Source organism: Mytilus californianus, unplaced genomic scaffold (assembly GCF_021869535.1).
Source record: "Mytilus californianus isolate M0D057914Y unplaced genomic scaffold, xbMytCali1.0.p SCAF_4, whole genome shotgun sequence".
Classification (NCBI taxonomy): domain Eukaryota; kingdom Metazoa; phylum Mollusca; class Bivalvia; order Mytilida; family Mytilidae; genus Mytilus; species Mytilus californianus.
This window is the reverse complement of record NW_026262690.1, coordinates 104,177,986-104,201,177: the sequence shown is the minus strand read 5'-3', so window position 1 is coordinate 104,201,177 and position 23,192 is coordinate 104,177,986. Positions and strand designations below refer to the sequence as shown.

At 32.5% G+C, this 23,192-nt stretch overlaps 1 protein-coding gene across 2 annotated transcripts in view; it reads left to right on the top strand.

Annotated features, from left to right (window-relative positions):
- The first annotated feature begins 10,777 nt into the window (after positions 1-10,777).
- The window catches only part of LOC127738959 (ras GTPase-activating protein 3-like), a 34,643-nt gene continuing 22,228 nt past the window's right edge, over positions 10,778-23,192 (top strand). For both annotated transcript variants that reach the window (XM_052250459.1, XM_052250458.1), the window contains exons 1-10: positions 10,778-10,834; positions 15,464-15,581; positions 16,266-16,359; positions 16,928-17,029; positions 17,771-17,853; positions 18,727-18,889; positions 19,136-19,206; positions 20,049-20,177; positions 20,462-20,612; positions 21,308-21,456. In XM_052250459.1, coding sequence (XP_052106419.1) covers positions 10,786-10,834; positions 15,464-15,581; positions 16,266-16,359; positions 16,928-17,029; positions 17,771-17,853; positions 18,727-18,889; positions 19,136-19,206; positions 20,049-20,177; positions 20,462-20,612; positions 21,308-21,456 — 1,109 coding nt within the window. In that variant the 5' untranslated portion in view covers positions 10,778-10,785. The remainder of the gene's footprint in view (positions 10,835-15,463; positions 15,582-16,265; positions 16,360-16,927; positions 17,030-17,770; positions 17,854-18,726; positions 18,890-19,135; positions 19,207-20,048; positions 20,178-20,461; positions 20,613-21,307; positions 21,457-23,192) is intronic.

Here is a 23,192-nt window from a genome sequence, read left to right as displayed (position 1 = left end):
AACACAAAAGTTTAATAGATCTTTAAAAAAATCTGAAGCAGTCATATGTTATGTAATAAAGACGACAAACACAAAGGTTTAATAAATCTATTGAAAAATGTAAGGCAGTCAACGGCTGTGTTGAAAAGGCAACAAACACAAATATTTAATAAATCTATTAACTTTATCAGGCAGGCAAATGTTGTGTTGAAAAGACAACAAACACAAAGGTTTAATTAATCCACTGAGAATATACAGCATTCAAAGGTAGTGTTGAACAGACAACAAACGCAAATGAGATATAAATCTTTAAAAAAATCTGAAGCAGTCATATGTTATGTAATAAAGACAACAAACACAAAGGTTTAATAAATCTATTGAAAAATGTTAGGCAGTCAACGGCTGTGTTGAAAAGACAACAAACACAAATATTTAATAAATCTATTAACTTTATCAGGCAGGCAAATGTTGTGTTGAAAAGACAACAAACACAAAGGTTTAATTAATCCACTGAGAATATACAGCATTCAAAGGTAGCGTTGAACAGACAACAAACGCAAATGAGATATAAATCAATTGACCAATATACGGCAGTCATAGATTGTGTTGTAAAAAAACAACAAACGTTTAATAAATGTATTAATGAATATCAGGCAGTCAACGTTTATGATGAAAAGACAGCAGACATAAACATTCGGTTAATATATTCAGAATTATAAAGAAGTCAAAGGTTGTTCTAAAAAATACAACAAGCATATTGGTTATATAAATATATCCAATATGACGCAGTCAAAAGGTTATTCTGAAAAGACAACAAACACCATTTGAAACAAGAGTGCACACGCTGAAATGTCTCGCCTTCTTTACTAACCATTGATTTTATGTTGATAGTCCTAAATATAAAGCTTTACAACAAGTAACACATAAACTTAACATGATCCAAGAAAATGAGGTCATGGTCAGCTAAACCAAACGAGAAATACATGTACACCTTACAATCATTCAATAAACCAAACATAGTTGACCTATTGCTTATAGTTTCTACGAAACAGTCTGAACCAAGAAAACTTAACATTGACCAATGAACCATGAAAATGAGGTCAAGGTCAGATGAACCATGCCAGACAGACATGTACACCTTACAATCAATGTATGCATTAAATATAGTTGACCTGTTGCTTATAGTATCTAAGAAACAAACTTAACCATGAAAAATTAACATTGACCAATGAACCATGAAAATGAGGTTAAGGTCAGATGATACCTGCCAGACAGACATATACACCTTACAATCCTTCCATACAACAAATATAGTTGATCTATTGCTTATAGTTGAAGAAAAACAGACCAAAACACAAAAACTTAACACTGAGAAATGAACTGTGAAAATGAGGTCAAGGTTAAATAAAACCTGCGAGACTGACATGTACATCATAAAATATTTCCATACACCAAATATAGTTGACCGATTGCATATAGTATTAGAAAAAAAGACCAAAACTCAAAAACTTAACTTTGACCACTGAACCCTGAAAATGAGGTCAAGGTCAGATGACACCTACCAGTTGGACATGTACACCTTACAATCATTCCATATACTAAATATAGTAGACTTCCTGCTTATAGTATCTGATATATGGACTTGACCACGAAAACTTAACCTTGTTCACTGATCCATGAAATGAGGTTGAGGTCGAATGAAATTGTCTGACGGGTATGAGGACCTTGCAAGGTACGCTGCACGCACATACTAAATATAGTTATCCTATTACTCAATAATAAGAAAGAAATAAACATTACAAAAAATGTTGACTTTTTTTCAAGTAGTCACTGAACCATGCATGAAAACGAGGTCAAGGACAATGGACATATGACAGACGGAAGCTTCATATCATAAGGCATCTATATACAAAGTATGAAGCATCCAGGTCTTCTAGCTTCTAAAATATAAAGCTTTTAAGAAGTTAGCTAACGCCGCCGCCGCCGCCGGATCACTATCCGTATGTCGAGCTTTCTGCGACAAAATTCGCAGGCTCGACAAAAATCTATTTCACAAATTGAGGCAGTTAAAATGTTATGCTGAAAAGACAACAAACACAAATGTTTAGTAAATCTATTCAGAAATACAAGGCAGTCAAAAGATTGTGTAAAAAAGACAACAAACAATAAGATTTAATAAATCTTTTTACAGATATGAGGCAGTCAATGGTTGTGTTTAAAGGGGTTTGATTAATCTATTAAGAAATATACAGCTGTCAAAATTATGTTCACAGATTTGACTCAAATTCTCATATTTGATTTATAACATACTAAAATGTATTTATCCAAATAATAAAAGTCTAAAATAAACAATTTTACGATGCAAGGACTCGATAATATGTATCAGCATTTTGTGTGTATTTTAGTCTAGACGCCATCTAATTAACCATCGAGGTGACCTCCGAAAACTGCCGACGGTCATATAACCCGATATAAACATAAACATAGATATGAAAAGATAGCGAACTCGTGCAATTGGATTTTTCTAGGTCTGTTTGATTTCATATCATAGGTTTAAAGAATATGTTAATAATCGTTTTTACCTGTATAACAATGAGTTTTTGTAAATCGAATCAGTCAACCAAATAGTTTACCCTTGTTTCACTTCCAATGTTGACATTCTTTCTTTTTAATAGCTGAACACGCCTAGTTCATGCGTAACCATTCTCTAGATAAGGGGTTGAATTGAAGTTCACACACAAAGGTTTGATAAATTTATTCAGAAATTTAAGGCAGTCAACATAAAAATAAGATGTTGTATGATTGCCAATAAGACAACTCTGCATCAGTTAACAAGTATAGGTCACCGTACGGCCTTCAACAGTGAGCAAAACCCAAACCGCTATCAAGTCAGCTAGAAAAGACCTCTAAATGACAAATAAAAAACGATTCAAACGAAAAAACTAACGGCCTAATTTATGTAAAAAACAATGAACGAAAAACAAATATGATCTACAACAACATACGAAAAACTATTGTTTTGTAAAGACAACAAATACAATGTTAAATAAGTCTATTCAAAAAATATAAGGCAGTAAAAATGTCATTATGAAAAGTCCCCATTCACAATTGTTTAAAGAATCTATTCCAAACTATTAGGCTGTCAAAGTGTTGGGCTAAAGGACAAAAACTCAAATTTTGATCAATCTTAGGAGGAATGAATAAATCATATTAGTATATACAAGGCAGTTGAACGGTTTTGCTAGGAAAACAACAAACCCAGTGATTTAATGAATGTATCTGGAAACATAAAATTGAAGACCATTATGAAAAAACTAAAAACACAAAGCTTTGGTGTATCTATTGAGAATTTAAAGGCAGTCAAATACTTGCTTAGCACAGACACCAAACACAATGATTTGCGAAATATAAAACAGTCAGAGACTTTTAAATGTTTAAGTTTAAGCATTCTTGACGATGTTAAATCCAGAAAAGCGCTCCTGACACGCGATGTTTCTAAAGTCTTATTTTCATTTGTAAGGAAGTCACAAGTCTGTGCTCTGAAGACAACAAACACAAAGGTTACAAACATGTAATGAGAAATAAAATGGAATCGCAGGCTATGAGAAAAAGACAAGAAATATGTACTTTATCAATACTGTTAAAATTTTATTCTGTTGCCCAGGAGAATTTCTCAATATTGATGCAAATTCTTTTGATATTTCAATTTTAGCGGGTACACCTTATTTTCAACATCTACTTTTTTATTGTAAGTTTTTTTTTCAATTTAATGAGTTGGCAAGAATTGAAAGGGAAATCTTCCTGGTGTAGTACTTTTATTGAAATTTAACATAATAATTTCCAGAACTTGAAGAGGCATTGAAAATGCACTTTTTCAACAACAACAATAAAATAACTAAGTTTTGATTAAAGTGGTGTTCATTCTTCATCGAGAAAAATACATTAAAATATACACGTACAAATACCTTGTAATGTTAAATAGCAACATAATGGGGAATAACACATAAATCTTATTGCAGAAAATGCTCAGATTAGAATTATGCAATTTTGTTTATTGTTTCAAGCAAATCACTCATAGTCACAACTTAAATCAAGACATATAATACAATTATAGTGTCTCTGCTTAAATTAACCTAAATTATTGAGTGGAGTTGATTACAATTTATACTCACACCTTTGAGTGTAATTGTTTCTTAATCATGACAGTTGTTATTCATACTGGTATTGTATCAGCACTCTTACTTGCTTAGGAAAGAATTGGAATAATAGCATTCGAGAAAAGTGTGAGAATCAACTTTGATGTCAAAACACATCTTGTACCAAGTTTTATTCAATATTATTTGCACAAGCATAGCATACTGATAAAATACTTTCATGCTTCTTAACAACTGCTTAAATTTGATATTTTACCTTTTCACTTTAATTCATAATTAGAAATATATTATAAATTTGGATTAACAAAGGAACTATATGCAAGTGTACATGTTTATCTAAAATTTAGTACCTGTTCGACCTCTCTTTTCTAAATCTAAAGGCATATAACATGTCAGAGATGGCCGTAGATAATTAAAATGGTGAATAAACTTTCTCCAAGTAATAAAACACATCGTTAGATTGATGTCTTGAGACTCAGAATTCTGCACCATCTTAAAATCCGGAGTGATCACATAGATCCAACATGGCTGTATCAAAAATCCAAAAACATTAAGAATTGGAAGTTCAAAGAAAGCAGTTAAACATGCTGATCCCAGTCATAATACAAAAATGTTAATCACAGTAAAGTGTTAATACATGTCAAGAGCATATTTTTTCTGTGTTTTTTTATTTTTACACAGCTATAATTTTATGTACCTTAATCTATTTAAATGATATCTTAGATCAAATTATATTAAAAACAAATAAAGTAAGTAAATTTTCCCAATGTCAATCTTTTAACTACATATGGAAATTCTGAAATGCAAGTGGAAGCTGTGGTTTTCCTTGTACAATGCCGGTATTAAACGATATGTCCACAGTAGTCACGAATTGAGGAGTAATTTATATCTACACATGTAGTTTTAAATGGTAAGACTGGGAAGAAGTTTTCTTTACTTAAGAAAAACATGTACATTATGGGTTATATTAAAGTTAGGGTATGGATATGGGTTGTTTTGGGGAGAAAGGGCAAGTCCTGTTTTAAAGCCCTTTAAGGGTTGGATATCATACCCTATTACGTGTATGTTTCTTTATCAGTAGGGACTATACACATGGTTCACAATCAAACAACAGAGATCTATGCTGTTCACGGGTAAATCGGATATTTAAATGTAAATAATACTATCATACGGTATTCGGCATTAACGGTACATATAGTATATAGCATATGGCCTTATGGGTAATCTCGAATCAAGTGGAAGCTGATTTTTTTTTTCATTTATGCAACCCTGTCCCTGCATATAAATGCAGATAAGTTTGACTTGTATGATGTACTTAGAAATCTTGGGAAAGCCTGTTTTAATTACTGAATGAGCACACGTACTAAGCATTTATATTGTGTTCACATATCATTTTGCTTTCGTTGTGTTGAATCAAGGTGGTCACTATTTTTTGTTGTTGCCAACCCAAGGCCATCTCACCTTTTCCAGTGGCGGATTTACCGGGGGGGCATAGGGGGCACGTGCCCCCCAGTCGAGGTCACCAAAAAAATTTTCTCACATAGTTTTATTGCTACTGTATCTGCTTATCTAGATATCTAGATAGAAAATCAAGACACAGCTTGATTTGACTTCCTAAACTGGTCATTAATTTAATTAACCCCAGCTTCAACATGCGTGATTTATGACAAGTTATCGATGGGTGTGTAAATATTGACACCTTTGTGTAATGTCTATACCCAAAAGCATTTATGTAAACTACATGTACATGTACATGCTGGTTGGAATTAATACGAATATATTAACAGGATCAATATCGATTAACAAGTGAAATCTTCTTATCAGGAAAGAAATTACCAACTAAAATCGGTCTTAAAAGAATATGTAAAAATAGATGTTTAGTGTCAACATGATATTTAAATATTACTTCCATGGAGTCAAGAAGGTTGGTATCGATATGAGATATACGTTTTTATTACCAAACACTCACATTGTATACGGTTTCTGGGGAATGTGTCTTAATTTCTCAGAACAGTCTTTTTCGAACTTTATTAAACAACAAACATTTTTTTCAATGCATACAGCATTTTTATTTAAACTCAAATGTCGTGTTTCTTTTCCTCATATTTTTTATGGAAACCATCGAATTGTCTTTAAAAAAAACATTCCCTTCCACAAAACATGAATGGTCTGTGCCTGATATATAATCATCAATAAAATGATATTGTATTTTTGAAAACCTACTTATAGTACAGTAATATTTGTATATTTTTTCTTGTTTCAATTACCGTGTATGAGGGTATGAATAGGTTACCGTGAATGAGGGTATGAATAGGTTACCGTGAATGAGGGTATGAATGGTTTACCGTGAATGAGGGTATGAATGGGGTTTACAGATTAGAGAATAATGGTCAAAAAGTAAAGACTAGAAAAAAAAATGGGCCCAAAAAATATAGAAAACAGATTAAGGGTGTTGAACTATAAAGAATAGAGGACATTATGCAGCAAATAAAAGAGTAGAAAGAAATGGACCCAAAATTAATTAAAAGATATAGAAATGAAGACCTGACCCCCTCCCCCCTACACGACCACCATCATCCCCAATACATGACACCACCACCATATATACATCTCTAAACAAATCTTTAAATTTGGTTTCATGGTCCCCCCCCCAGACATCGAGGTTCTGGATCCGCCCCTGTTTTCTGTTGATTTTGAAATGAAGAGTGAATAAAAGAAGTAGGATCAACACGTATGACTTATTTTAAGAAAGTAAATATAGCACTTACATTTCAATGTGTTCATCTTGTCCCTTTAATAATAATCTTGCATTTTGTATGCCGATTCTGTTTTGTGTGTGTTTGTCGAACAACGTTGCGAATAGAGTGGACTGATGGGAAGAAATTCAATTATGACGTCATAATGAAAACGTAAACATTACTTATGAGAACGGTCCACGGAACGGATGTGATTTTCCGTGGTGTACTTTGAGTGTCTCTCAAACACGTGCCATAAGTTCTTTCGTTAAATAAGTATACTTCGTTTGCCTTTTAAAATAAGAATGCAACAGAACTGACATTTGGGGCCTCGGTGGCCGAGTGGTCTAAGTAGTCCAACTACTGTATCACTATCCAGTCAACAATAAACAATGAGGTTGTGAGTTCGAATCCCGCGCGGGGCAGGTGCACTCGACTCCAATCTTAATTGACTAGGATTGTCATTTTTCCTACCGAAGGTCGGTGGTTCTCTCCGGGCACTCCGGCTTCCTTCACCAATAAAAACTGGCCGCCACGAAATAGCACAATAGTGTTGAAAGGGGCGTTAAACACCAATCAATCAATCAATCAATCAGAACTGACATTTGCAACTGACTTTTATAATGTGTTTTTATGCTGTGCTGTTACACCATTGTCCAAGGTTAGGGGAGGGGGCAAACATATTCAAGTTAACCCCGCCACATTCTGCCGTGTCTGTCCCAAGTCAGCCTGTAGTTCAGTGATTGTCGTTGGTTCATGTCTGTCATATTTGTTTTTGGTGAATTATTCAGTTATAATAAAAGGCCTTTAGTTTTCCCGTTTGAATTGTTTCACATTTTTCAGATTTTTTCATATCGGGGCGTTTATAGCCGACTATGCGGTATGGGTTTCTCAGTGTTGAAGACCGTATGGTGACCAATAATTGCTTTAATCCACTTTGTTTGAATCTGGTGTATAGTTGTCTCATTGGCAATCATACCTCATTTCCTTATTCTTATAAGCAAGGGAATCCCGCATTTCGTGCATAAACTTGAGTTTTTCGTCATATTCTAAAATCGATGACTTCGTTGTCTCAAATAGGCTTTATTTTTATCTGTGGGACCAATTCTTTGACGCTGGCATATGATGAATCCATTTTGTTAGTTTTATTTAGTGAGGACAAAAAGCCCCCAAACCGCCGAACTTTTAAGTTTGGCAGAACGTTATCGTGGCACTGAGTGTATTGCAGTATGTTCAGATGGACAGTTGTTTCGTTTTCCAATCTTCCTATTGTATTTCAATCGTTATTTGACAAACACAGACTTTTAATACCATGGCCTCTTGATATCACCAGAGTTCGCCAATTTCCAATCTGTTGTATTAAAATGCTCTGACAAATATAAGGCTGTATTGAGAATTTTTTTAACTCTGATAAGATTCTTAAGTTTAATGAGATATTCTGTTTTATTATTTTAAAAAAAAAGGCACGACCTGACATATAAACCGCTGAAGCTACCGGAACCGGATTAGTATTGCGAAGCATACGGAGTCCTTCAGTCCACCATGAAAGAGAAGAATAGGTCCACTTGATAAAATAAAAAAAAACACATTATTATAAGTTTGACTGGTTCGTCCGCAGCGCTTCTCTGGAATAACCTTCATCAGGAACACTCTAACCCAAAGTATTGGACGCTTTGGATTAGACTGGTTCTCTGTCCTTTATCTGTTTGGCTCTACATATAAAATCCTGTTTTGCGAGAAGCTATATGGCAAAATGGGTCTAAACCATGACAATATAAATTCTGCATGTTGTAAAAAACAGTTACAAGATCGTAGGTCATATTCTATTCCGTATACAATAAATTATACCGAGTGAAATTCATAAAATATGCAACAAAGTTGCAATCATGTGTTTGTATTGATACGTCGTATTGTCATGAAATAGAAGTTCCTTTATAATGTAAGTGCCAAATGGAAAAAAAAATATTTTGGAATATTATTTCCACTGGAACAATTATTACCGAGAATTTGTTTCTAACGGAATAAATGGTATAGATATTATGGTATTTTTTTTAACCTGGGAATAATACGTTGAATATTCATATATTGGTTCCTGTTATAACAAAGATTTCTGGGGAACTTATGTTAGGCGGAACACATACATGTATACGTTGACATTATCAAAAAGCATATTATTATAATCAAGGTAACTTTCAAAATCATTCTAAAATCTCCATTTCTACCAAGGATTACGATCCAGCCCTTACATGTACTCTTCAAACATATATGTCTCTAATTTTCTTGAGTTGACCACCATTACTTCTTTTCCAAAATCTGAGGTGTGTCCAAAATGACCAATAAGAACTGACCATAAAGTTAAACAAGGTGTGACAATAAATTATATAATGAGTTAGACAGGTGGACATAGATACAACTCTGCTCAATGAAGTATGACTGATTAGAACTTTCATACAATTTAAAGTGTGTAGAAATAATACATTGTATAAATTAAAAGATCAAATATACCAAGTGAATTAATCAAGTATAATATCTGCTCGTAGATGAAAGTCACTCTAAAAGTTCCCATGTGGAACCGGCAAGTCGTGCATTTGCATGCGTGCTCATACATAACTATTTTACCATTTTGTGAAATTTTCCTTTTGGAAACTAATGATAAAAGTTACAATTTAGTGAAATGTTCCCGGGGGAACACAATAAAAGTTACCATTTATTTTTCCTCTAAGGAACATTGAAATGAGTCGAAAGTAATCAAATGGCTCATTGATTTCTCTTTTGCAGTATTATTCCAAGTAATTAACAAGTCTTTATTTATGAAATAATTAATGGTATGAGGGATATCATTTTGATTATTTTCTTGTGTTTTCTTGTTTGTTTCGGTATCGATCTGTAAAAGTAATAATAAATGGTATATTTATTGATGTCACTTGTAATAGAAACATATCAAAAAGTTACCATTTAGTACAATGTTCCACTGGAAAACACATTTTAAAAGTTGCAATTTAGTAAAATGTTTCTCTCTGGAACATTAAAATGTTCCTGCGGTGAACATTTATCAAAAATTATCATTTAGTCGAAAGTTAGAAATGAGAAAATTTTCTCTTTTATAGCATTCTTCCCATAAGTTTTAGTTATGAAATATTTACCGGTAGGAGGATATCATCTTGATCATTGAGTCATTTATAAATTTCGACTAAGTGATAGTTTATATGTCACGGGTCCCTAGAAGAACATTTCCGAATAACTATATATAAGATATATACTATCCGGCAGATTATTCAATCCATCTTGTATGGGAAAGGATTTGTATAGGCAATGCCTTTTGTTCAATCCCTTTGTTTAAATGTACGATTGATATTTGAACAATACAATATTTTGAATTAAATAGAAATAAAACATTTCACTATGAAAGGGTAACTTTTATAATGTCTGAGGCTATTATACTATTAGTATGATAGTCCCAGATAATGTGTTCCCAAGACGAGCCGATTTAAAATTACACGAAATGGTTACTTTCTATGTGTTCCCTATAGCCACATTAAGATGTGTGTTCCCAAAATTGACATTGCATTAAATGGTAACTTCAATTATGGGTCCGGGTCAGAGGATCATTGCGGCAATACTGATTCCCCAGGCCGGAACATTTCACATTTTAATCATCCGCGTAACTCAGTTAAAAAATAAAATATTGTTTATTATGTGCTCCCCAAGGAAACATTTCTAAAATAGTAATGTATCGTTCGCATGCAAATGGATCATTTGTCTGTTCAACAGTTGAACATTTGAGTGTGACTTTCGTTCTACGAGAACTCGCAGTGGTAATACATGTATTAGTGGGTTCGCAGGTTTAATGCGGAATTGGCTCATATCAGTGGTTGTTTTGGTTTTCATTTACTTTTTTAAACACCGGAAATGGAAGTATGGCCGAAGAAAATGTGAGAATTGAAGAAAGTTTAAAAGTGAAAATAGGTTGTTATTTCAAGTATAATAGAAAAAAATTATCATTAACATATACTTTATGTATGTTTCTCACAACTGAACACCTAAGTTCCACGAATTAAAGATTGAAGCGAAACCATTGCGCACATGATTCTTGACGACAGATACATTTGTAATGTTTTGACTTTGTAGAACTTACTGTAAATTTATTTAATACTTGTAAACATTACAAACAAATAATTAATTTGAACATCTAGAAATGAAATTCAAGAATTTCATAGATTGAATTGATCCTTAATAAAGAAAGTCACAGAATTGATAGGACGAAAGTCACAATTACATCTTGTACTTAGTTCAGGATTCTTAGAAGTTATATTCAAGGCCTCCAGAAATAAACCAGATCATGAGACAAATCTGCAGTATTGGCCTATACTGGTCCAAATGTCTGATAAATTTTTTCTTTATACCATATTTATTTAGCCACACTCTAAACAAAAAACAAGTTTTTAAGTATCCTTTTGTCACAAACATCTGTGCCATTTGTCCTAAAAATTATATCTTTTCAGTTGAAATTCATGATAAAAACAGCAAATTGTTTTAAAACATATCAGATTTGGGTTTATTTCTGCCTATCATGCAGGGCTTTCAATAACCCCCCCTTGGGATTCAGTGTCCAGGTGTTTTTTCTGATTTGGCTGTCCTCAGAATCCCTTATCATAATGGCACTGGGTCAAGGTGAGGTAGATGGTAAATATTTTACAAACTACAGTTAATAGGGCTTGATTATAAGGATTATGAGGGTGGCCAAATCAGAAATTTTCTCCTGATGCTGAATCCCAAAAGGCCCAAAGGATTTTGCTTCCAAAAGTACCCACTGATATCTACTGTTTGGAGGACTTTCAGATGAAGGCTACTTTATTGACAAAAATTAAATTAAATCCTATAAAAATAAATCCAGAGTTCGCGAAAATGGTCAGTCCTGTCGGTCAAAATGAGGCTCGGACCAGTATTTTGAAGGCTAGTGTCGGTCCCGATGGCCGATGTAAAAATGGCCGTTGTAGTGCATATTTCGGCACTTTTTTACATCGGTTATTAGATGTACCGCAACTGTTTCCAACAAGTGTTTTCATTGGTTATCAGATATACCCGCTGCCAATTTCCCGTACTGGTTTACGGATTTATTATAAACAAACCAAAGCGGCGATCTACACGTCGCCTACTTAATTTGTTCATAGAGCCATCCCTGGCAAACAATCAGCGATTGAACCCTACAATGGAGCAAACAAATACTGTAACAGCCGATAAAGTGATTCAGATGATGAAATGGATATTGAAGATGACTTTAAATAAGAACAATCAGAAGATCTGAACTGGTCCTTCGTTGTTAATTTGCCTGTGGGTGCGAAGAATAAAACTAATATTAATAAAGTTATTTTTCGATAAAATATGTTATTAATTTTATTTCAGGATAAAATTGACAGATTTTGTAGGACTGACAAATAATCATGCTTTGTCGGTCCCAATTTAGGTATTTTCCGAAATGGTAAATGGTAAACCAAAATGGTAAATGGTAAACCAAATCGGTAAATTGGTTTACCTAAGTATAAATACGGCGGAGAATACAGATAAGTCTTTAGCACGATTTTACCCTGGGCAAGTAACACACGTTAATTCCAAGCGATTTTGATATACGTACAGATACCATGTACCATACCAAGTAGTAACCAGACAGCCAACACTATTACAATGTCCGAGGAGACGACGTCCGTATAATGTGGGTTTGTTAATTCCTTTACGAGTTACATTTAGAGAATAACTTCTTGAGAGAAACTTTATCTTTTGGCATTGTATTTGATTTACCATTTGCCGATTACCGAACTACAATTAGTAAACTTTCTGGGTATATTTTTCCGCTATCCATTTTCTTTAATTCACGATAGAAGGTTAATAAAGAATTAATCTGTTAGACTAGAATACTGTTAAGTTATTTAATATTTATATGTATTGTTGATATTTAATGCATCTTAAAGTTAATACAAGTTGATTTTTATTTAACGAGTCTGTTATTCTTACAAACATCGAGAGTTCCCATACAAAAAGCTAGTATACTCCAATCTACCCTTTTATATCCGAGTCATTACCTTACCAGAGGAACCAACCTTGCCCGTGTGTATTCCGTCAGAATACCAGAGTTCCACATAGTACCACGATACCAGAGTACCATGCTACCAAAGAAGGGTCTCCCGTCATAACTTTTATTTCATATATATAATTATGCATTCTTACAAGAACATTCTTATAGCAACACACTAAGGGATAAACATTTATAGTTTAACACTAAGGCCCTACCGCTCGGTTTTCGTTACAATATTACACATAAATATGTCCTAGGTCCATCAGACACCATCGATTCATAATGCCTGTTGATAAGGAAATGGTATAGTCCACCAACTCACAGGCATATTAACACACGAAAAGAAACAGACAGACATGTGTTCTTTCCAATACAGTAACATAATACTGCATTGGAAAGAAATAACTATTTTATTAATTCAGTCATCATCAGTTGATGTCTTTAGAGAACAGCTCACAGCTGTTGTTCACTGGTAAAACCTCTGGTACATTGTGTACATAGTATTAAAGTAATGAATGCTTTGAGCAAGTAACATTTTTAAAGTACTTATCTAAAGGAATTTGTAACCATAGAGCCCTGTATACTGTTTTCCCTTTTAAATCTTGCAAAAACTACAAATAATTGTCATAGGAGTCCTATTTATGTTATCTGTATGAAATAATTTATAATTTCAGCTAAAATTTAGACAAAACTGGTCAATTTAAATGTAACATGTACTAAATTATGCTGAAATTCTAAATTATTTTATACAGATACCATACACTGTAAATAGGGTTCCTATGACAATTATTCTTATTATGTATAAGCCCATGACATATACTATTGATCATAAAAAAATTGGATTCTTTTATCATTTGACTGTTCAAACTGTTGACTACTCAAAGTACTGATTATAATTGAAATCTGCACTTTTTATCATACATATTATTTACAAATATGTGCTTTTTTGCATATATTGTATATGCTTAACCAATACTGGTAGGGGTTAAGTCTGATAGGTTTTTATGTCCAGTGTTCTCCCCATGCCCTTAAAGGACCACGGGCCCGCGATGTATAATTTTTGACCGTGGTGGTATCGGTCTTACCGCGATTTATAATTTTTTCCGTTGTGCTAAAATTTTCAGTAAAAAAAATCGTAAATTGGTAAAGTTTTAAGCGATTTGTTAAATCTTTTCCGTGCGGTATAAAATTCCAGATGAAATTTGACCACTTCAAACCAGTTTACCCAGATTGTTGACACCACGTGATCGATTTACCTTATGAGGTTAACCTTGTTGATTGGATTTAATCGATGTAATTAACACTTGTTACATTATTCTTTTGTGTTTTAATTAGGAGTTCATAACTTTATGATCACTGATAACTAGTTTATGGCTTCACTCACAACCCAATTAAGCACTGACCTGTGACAAGTCTGAAAATACTTTGTACACAAACAGTGTGAACCCCATAGTTGCACACACGACTGTACATTTTTTGTACATAATAAAGTTGGCTCATTAGTATAGTATAATATGTCTGATTAAACCATGGCCAACATTTTCTTTAATTATGATATAGTTAGTGCATGATATCGGGTTTCAAACTATATAGTATCTGAAGTATTATGAAATTTTTTTTTTTTTTTTTTAAATTCAAGATAGAAACTGGTTCAAACAATAAATCAATATTTGTTCTTGTTATTTTATATCTCCTTATGACAAGAATCCTTTCAACTACAACAACTTTCTTTCTAGAAACTATAAAGTTTTTTTTTAAATTGAACATTTTTGGTCTCCTTTGAATGATATTTTATTTTTATTGGTCATGGATTTTATAAAAGATTTGATTATTACTTTAAATTTAGATGAATATTTTGTAATAAATCATGTTTAATTTATTTTAAAAAAATATTAAAGTATACAAACTGTTTATTGATTTACTTCTTTTTTTCCAAATAATTTTTTGACTCAATGTCTACATAACACAGTACCACAGTGTTAAAACAAAACAAAAGACATACTGCAGTATACTAGAATTATAGCTAAGCGACGCGACGCAACTGATTGTAGGAATCATTTCACCAAGCTGTCCACACGCGTTACCCTGGTGCTATCCAAAAATCCTGGAGAGAACACTGTGTCTGATGTTTCATCAAGCCCACCTTTGGATCTTTCAACACATAACCATTACCAGGTTAATGGAAACCCTGTTTTTATATATTATGACCTGATCAAGATACTTTGATTGTTTTACTACTAATACTACAAGCATTCTCCATGTACTCTTTTCTTGCTCTTGGGGCGTTTATTTATGAGGTTCATTGATGTTCATATCATAATTTAACTAACTACGAATTTAGAAACCAGTGTCTAAACTGCTCAGTTAAGCCACCAGGTTGTTTGCATTGCAGTTCATAATTACCTGTGAAAGTTATTGATAGGCCTTCTACCATGGATGATCCTATATCTCTTGTTTACTCAGTTGAAATTAATATAATTGTAATATTTATTTCTGTAACACTTAAAAAATTTAACTATTTACAGGTGAAGCCAAAAATCTACCAAGCAACAGTTTATCAGGAACAGGGAAAAGTACATTCTGTGTAATAAGATTAGATCACGAAGAAATATACAGAACATCTACAGTTGAAAAGTCTCTCAAGTATGGAAAATTGCTTTAGTAATTCATTTTTTCTAAACAAAGAAAATGAATTGCATATAAAAGTTTTGTAAAATGATATCAGGTTCAGAATATATACATAACCATAACAAAGTTCTACATCAATCACTTATATTGTTAATATGAGAAAAAATGAAACAAGAATTTCATTCAAAGTTGGAGGATTTTTGTTGAAAGTTCATCATTTCTTTGTTTGTTTTAAGGGCTGCTTGCTTCCTGTGATAATAAAAAAAAAGGGCACAAATGACACTCAAGCATGATCAACAAATTTTACTTTTGACGGCATGGTCCTTAAATAATTCTATAGACATACATGACATAGCAAGGCTAATAATTTAACATTTTGTTTATGTTTTATGAGTATCTAACTTTTATGGGAACACACCAAACATGCTCTTCACTCTCCAAATATGTCTCTTATATTTGTTAAAGCCACAATTACTGTGTATAAATGCTACTTTTAGTTTTTCCTTTGTTCATTGGCACTTCATAAGGGAATCTACAGGCATCTTGTTATCTTCCCTGTATTTAATATGTATAATTAGTTGGTTAAAGGTAGGTAATTAACATTTTTTTCTCTTTGGTCCGTCTTCAGTAAATTCAAAAGAAAACATAAATTCTGTTCATTATTATATATTCTGAATGGAAAATGTAATATACTTACAGTCCATTTTATGGTGAAGAGTTTACAGGAGAAATTCCAAAGAAGTTTAGATACTTATCTGTTCAATTGTATGAAGCCAGTCAAAATAAAAGTAAGGTGAGTACTGATTCATTGGATTTGTATTTAATGCTATAAATACATGATGTAAAATATTTGCCTACTATAACTTTTCAGCAATAATTAATTCCTTAAGACCTGGAGTCAGTTTCACAAAAAATCTTATGACTAAAGTTGATTGCACTAAGTCATGAAAAATTCAGTATACTTACGATCAATCTTAGTTGTATGTTTTTTTGTGAAACCCATACCTACATTCCCAATTTGAATGAGATATTTGGTGTACTTTTGATTTAAATCCATACTGGAGAAATCTAGAATGCTTTATCAATCAGATTTACTACTTTTTGTATCATAACATAACTTTACTCCATTTAAGTTGGGTCATCAGTTTAGACTTGGATCTCTCAGATTAATAATATACAATTAGGTATTTACTTTGGAAACTCTTGTCGGGTAACTCTTTGCATTAGATATTATAAGTCAAGAAGTTATTGTCTTTTTTAAATGTAAATTTAATTATTTCATCTGCCAAAGATGTGTGCAACCAAGTCAAAGGAATTATAATTTAGCCTTTTAGTAAAAACTGTTCATTAATGTTTTATAGGTTATTGGAAAAACAACTTTAAGAAGACAGGAACTGTACAAGTATCATGGGAAAGAGCACTGGTTCCCTTTAGTACCAGTTGATGCTAATAATGAAGTTCAGGTATTTAGCCACATACATTTTTTACCTCATAAAATTAAATGTAACCTTAATGTCAGTATTGTCTAATCTTAGTCTTACTTTCTCTATCATAATCATCACTAAAAAAAATTTACACAAATAAATATTGCCAAGAATTCATTAAAGATATGTTTGGAAATGAAGATTATGTAACAGTCATGCTATAACTAAGTCTTGTAAAGTTTGTTATGTCAGTCCAAAGTAAGATACATTAAACATATAAAACATCATTCCATGTCATCTCTAAATCATCATTGATTTCAGAGTGAGGTGTTAAGACTTTACTCTAAAAGTTTGACATATGATGAACTTCACTTCTTCATTTATTGATGGGTAGGAAATAAGTTACAAATTACATGTGGCAAGAATTAACATGCCATGTATATAAAGTATGAACAAACTAGGAAGGCATTGACTGGAGATGTATATATTTTCAGTTGGAATTTTCATTGTTGGATCTGAGAATAAAAAAACTAATGTCAACCTTCATTCTCTAAATTAAACACTATCAACCAATAACCTAAATGCTACCTAATAAGGTTCTGTTAAGTGTAAATAACTAATAATAGAATTTTGACATTTGGCTAAAACATCAATCCATCAAAAGGTCTTTTCATCTTATATCATTTCCTTTAGATCATTTCATGTTTGACATATGTCTGCTGTAATTATATGTTTGAATTACATTTAAATGATGAATTATAAGTGATATGATTATTTTAGGGTAAAGTCCACTTGGAGATCAAGTTTGATGAATACTTAAATGGTGAATCAGAAAATTATACCTCACAGGGTTTGTCCGTCAGGTGAGATGATTAAGTATACAAATATCAGAAAATTTTTATTAATTTATCACTATTGATGAGTACTAGAGGGTTGTAAAGGGGGATATGTGTGTACATGTATATTTACCTTTTTGGCTAAAAAAGACAGTGGATATAGAACTTAGAGCAATGACACAAAATTGAAGAGGCTAACATGCTGCTAGAAGAAATCTGAATATAAAATTATGGAGATGTGATATGATTGGCAATGAGACAACTATCCACCAAATTTCAAATGAAGTGGATGTAAGCAATTTTAGGCAACTGTACAGCCTTCAACAACGAGAAAACACCATACCGTATAGTTTGCTGTAAAAGGCCCTGACATGAAAAATATGAATTGATTCAATTGAGAAAACTAACGGCTTAATTTATAACAAAACAATTTACGAAAAACAAATATGACAGATATGCACCAAAGACAACCACTGAACTACAGGCTTGAAGCACTTTTCATGAAAAAATCTTAGCACCCACTTTCAATATGTTCAAAATAGAACAGGAGGTATATGGTTAAGCTTTTTGAAAACTGTATAGTGCATAAACTCTATTTAATTGAGATGGAAAATATCTCGTATTTGTCTACAGTTTTTTTTCTGGAAGGTAAATACAATATTTTTTTCATAAATTAGATATAAAAGAGCACCAGAGCATTAATTACATGAAATAAAGAATCATGATAAATCTGTCACAATGCAAGAATTGAGACAACTTCCAAAAATCAATGGTCAGTACAGAATTCATCACAAATAAATAGAAGTAGATAACATAGAAAACTAATGTTTTGTAATACAAAATCCTAAAAAATCTGATCGAAATTAGTTTGTTCACAATTTTTTTTTTGTCTTTCATTAGGGTACTAGAATGTAGTGACTTACCAGTAACAAATGGAGGGTGTAATCCCTATGCTATGGTGACCTTGACCTACAGTAAGTCTAGGAACAAAGCTGATATCAGAAGGACGACAGTCAAGAAGAAGACAACTTGTCCACAGTTTAATGAATGTTTTCAGTTTGTAGTAAGTTTGGTTATAATTTTTTGTGTTTGAAGTCCAATGGAAAATGTAATATTTCATTATTATGGTTTTGAAGTATTTGCAAAATATTATGTTATACTACATGATAATCAAATATATTACTTTAGTTCAATAAAAGCAAGTTTAACCGAGGAACCATACTCATTTTGACATGCATACACAGAATATTTTTCCTGGTGTAATAAAAGGAGAATGTACACATTACTGAAGATTTTTTTTATCTTTTAGTTGGGAAGTAAAGGCCAGAACTCGGACAGACAGACATATTATATAGAAGATGAATTTAACATTGATCTTGGGTATGTTATGTTTTACTTCTCTATATGAGGGATAAGATTGTTAAGATATGTTAACAAGAAAACAGTTAGGGTAATTTAATTCTTGTGTGATGTCACTGGAAATGGTTTATAAGACTTTATATGTATTATAAAACTTCATAAAAAACTGCCTCTGTGGTGTTGTGGTACTGGGTTTAAGATCCATGGCTGTGTCAAACCAGACTAAAAAATTGGTACTTGCTACTCCTCTGCTAAGCAGGTGCCATTTAAATCAAAAAGTAAAGAATCTACAGTCTCAAATGTTTGAATAATGTGTCCTGTATGGTGACATGTCCTCTTGTGGGGTCTTACCTTTTGAACTAGCTCATTAAAAATCTGGCTCAGCGTGTAGATCTGATTCAAAGCAATTTTCATATTACCTTAACAAGTTTTCACTCTGAATATGCTATTAATTTGCCATTGGAGGTTAAACAGCCATTCATCATTATCAAAGTAGAAAATATTTACAGATAATCCCAACTCATTTCTGATAGTGAAATTTCAGTAGCCCTATGTAGAAACTAATGGTTCATGTTATAAAACATAACAATTGAATTAGGTTATTAGAAAATTATAGGATTTTGTAAAGATTTGTACATAATAGAATATGGCTTGGTAAATGTTATTAAAGTAGAAAATAGTAAAATGTGGTAATGAAAGTTTATATACAAACTTTACAGTACAAACTGCATATGTAATTCATTTTATTGCAACTACTACAATAAATGTAAAGTTTGTGTTGTAAATACAAACCAAGGATATCTTGCTGTTTTATGTTGTATTTAAAAAAAAAATATTTAATAGGACATTGAACTGTTTTTCAGAGTCTCAATATGGCATGATGATTCTAGAATGTCGAGAGAAGTATTTGGAAAAATATTTCCAGGATCATTTCTTGGTGAAGTTAAAATGCCTCTAAAAGATCTAACCTCTGGTACAGTGCACAATGCATGGTAAGTTAGAACTAGTAGAAATATGTTGGGATACTCTATGTAAAATTTAGAAAATTTTCAGTCATTTTCTTTTGACATTGAAATCAGTATGTTCAATCCATCATCGAACAAATTTGATAAGAGATTTAATGTAGTGTTTTTATTAAAAAAAAATAATTTAAACATGGTTATTCCCAAAGACCAGTCTTAAGGTTCCATAAGGAAATCTTACCAATGTGTATTAAACTACAAGTGTTATTTTTTGTTGACTTTCAAGGTTTTTATGCTTGTGATTTTTGTTTAAGGTACTGTTTGCGGAGACGTGAGAGTTGGAAGCCACATCAATATGATCTTGGTTCCTTAAGATTAAAAATCTCCTATACCTCAGATCATGTTTTCCCACCGGAATACTATGATGAATTACGGGAGCTGCTCCTACAGTCTCCTGATATCGAGGTAACAGATGTTAATATAAAAATAAGGAAATTTGGTCTAATGGCTAAAGAGACAACTCTCCACCAGAGAACAAATGAAGAAGATGTAAGCAACTATAGGTCAACAATGAGCAAAACCCATACCTTATAGTCAACTATAGGTCAACAATGAGCAAAACCCATACCTTATAGTCAACTATAGGTCAACAATGAGCAAAACCCATACCTTATAGTCAACTATAGGTCAACAATGAGCAAAACCCATACCTTATAGTCATCTATTATATAACAGTCCTTACATGACAAAATATGAAAAAATTCAAACAAGTTTTTCAGAAAGAGTTTTTGCATTTTTTGAGAAAATGTTATTGGTATGCTTTTGAGTGCTGTAGATTTAAAGATTCAGAAACTAAAAAACAACTAATGATTGACCTCTTTTAACAGGATACTGATGTACATTTTTAAGTCATGAATTTTAGTATTCACCAAGTTATTATAATTCTAAAATTCATATGTAAAATGTGTTCATGGCATATGAATCTATCTGTTATAATATAGGTCAATCTACTAATGTACTATATGAATAATGGAAGATATTTCACTTTGCAAAATGAAAGCAATCCTTTACTTTTCAGTGCTCACTTATTATTTGAATGATTAATTTGGTGACTATATTGTTAGTAGATTTTTTCATATGATGTTTTTATTTATTTGTAGCCAATTACCTCAAGTGCAGCTTACATACTCAGTGAGGTTGTAGATCATCGACAGGATGCAGCACAACCTCTCATGAAAATATTTCTCCACCATAATAGATTAGTCCCATTTATCAGATCCCTGGCAAAGTATGAAATTGACAGAACAGCGTAAGTAAAAGCAGTTATCTCATAACTGTGAAACCTGTCTAAATTGTACTATGTATGGAAGGTTTTGATTGGATTAAGCAGGTATCAGTTTATGCAGGTTAAATTACTATAGAGAATGAATTTTATGTCCTGATAGTAGAGTTCAGTTTATGTATGTTTCAGAAATTAGCAGTTTTTGTTTTATGATAGATTTCACTGTAGTTGTACATAGTATTCATCGTATAGCATAAAAAACAGACTGAAAAAAAACACTCTTAAATAAAGTTTAGTAAGCAGTTTGTTTGATAGTAACTACAAAACTCAAAATAAAATACCCTTGTATTAATTAAAAGATTAAAAGGTTAAACAAAATTGGTAAGATGAACATAAACAAACTGACCAGCATGCTTTAAAAGACATGCAGACAATCTGCACTCTTATAATAATATGAAACTATTGACACGTTTTATAACGGGGAGTGTTTCAATTCAAGGAATTGGGGAAAGAGAGTAAAACGCCACCATTATTCTAAGAATTACACCATTTCTGGTCATTGAGCATTGTATACCTGAAAGTGTTTTGCATGATTAACTTTTTGATAAAATTCTTACATGTATTTTTATAAAGTCATTATTAAGTCTCCCAAACGAAGTTTGGGAAGACTTATTGTTTTTGCTCAGTTATTATTATTATTATTATTCTTCCTCTTCCTCTTCCGCCGCTTTTAAATTTGAACTTGTCCGCAACCGTTCTCCAAAACCGCTTGTCAGATTAACTTAGGGTTTCACAATATGTTAGACTAACATGTCTAGTGGTGCAATCAGGGTTTTGTTTGTGCAATGGGGTTTATGAAGGGGTACTTTGAGGGGCAAAAAGAAAAGAGGGTTTTACTATAGAACCCTATGGGATTTTATTTTTTAAAATTTTCAAATGATTATAAATTGAAAACTGTTTGTGATAGACACAATCTTTTTAATTGAAAATGTTCTAAATGATAAAACCCATTAAATGAAATACATGGTTAGTCCCCAGGGGTCATCCCCACCCCCTGCCATTTAAGAAAGTTCTAATACCTTGTAAGTGGTTAAGATCCCCACCCCTAAACCATATATATTCTGGTTTGTCATACTAAGATGGTTTGAATGATATACAAGGTTAGTCCCCAGGGGTCATCCCGACCCCCTGCGATTTGAGAAAGTTCTAATATCTTGTAAATGGTCGAGATCCCCACCCCTAAACCATATATATTCTGGTTTGTCATACTAAGATGGTTTGAATGATATACAGGGTTAGTCCCCAGGGGTCATCCCGACCCCCTGCCATTTGAGAAAGTTCTAATATCTTGTAAATGGTCGAGATCCCCACCCCTAAACCATATATATTCTGGTTTGTCATGATAAAGCACATGAAATGAAATACAGGGTTAGTCCCCAGGGGTCACCCCCACCCATGCCATTTAAGAAAGTTCTAATATCTTGTAAGTGGTCAAGATCCCCACCCCTAAACCATATATATTCTGGTTTGTCATGCTAAGATGGTTTGAATAATATACAGGGTTAGTCCCCAGGGGTCATCCCGACCCCCTGCCATTTGAGAAAGTTCTAATATCTTGTAAATGGTCGAGATCCCCACCCCTAAACCATATATATTCTGGTTTGTCATGATAAAGCAAATCAAATGAAATACAGGGTTAGTCCCCAGGGGCCACCCCCACCCTATGCCATTTAAGAAAGTTCTAATATCTTGTAAGTGGTCAA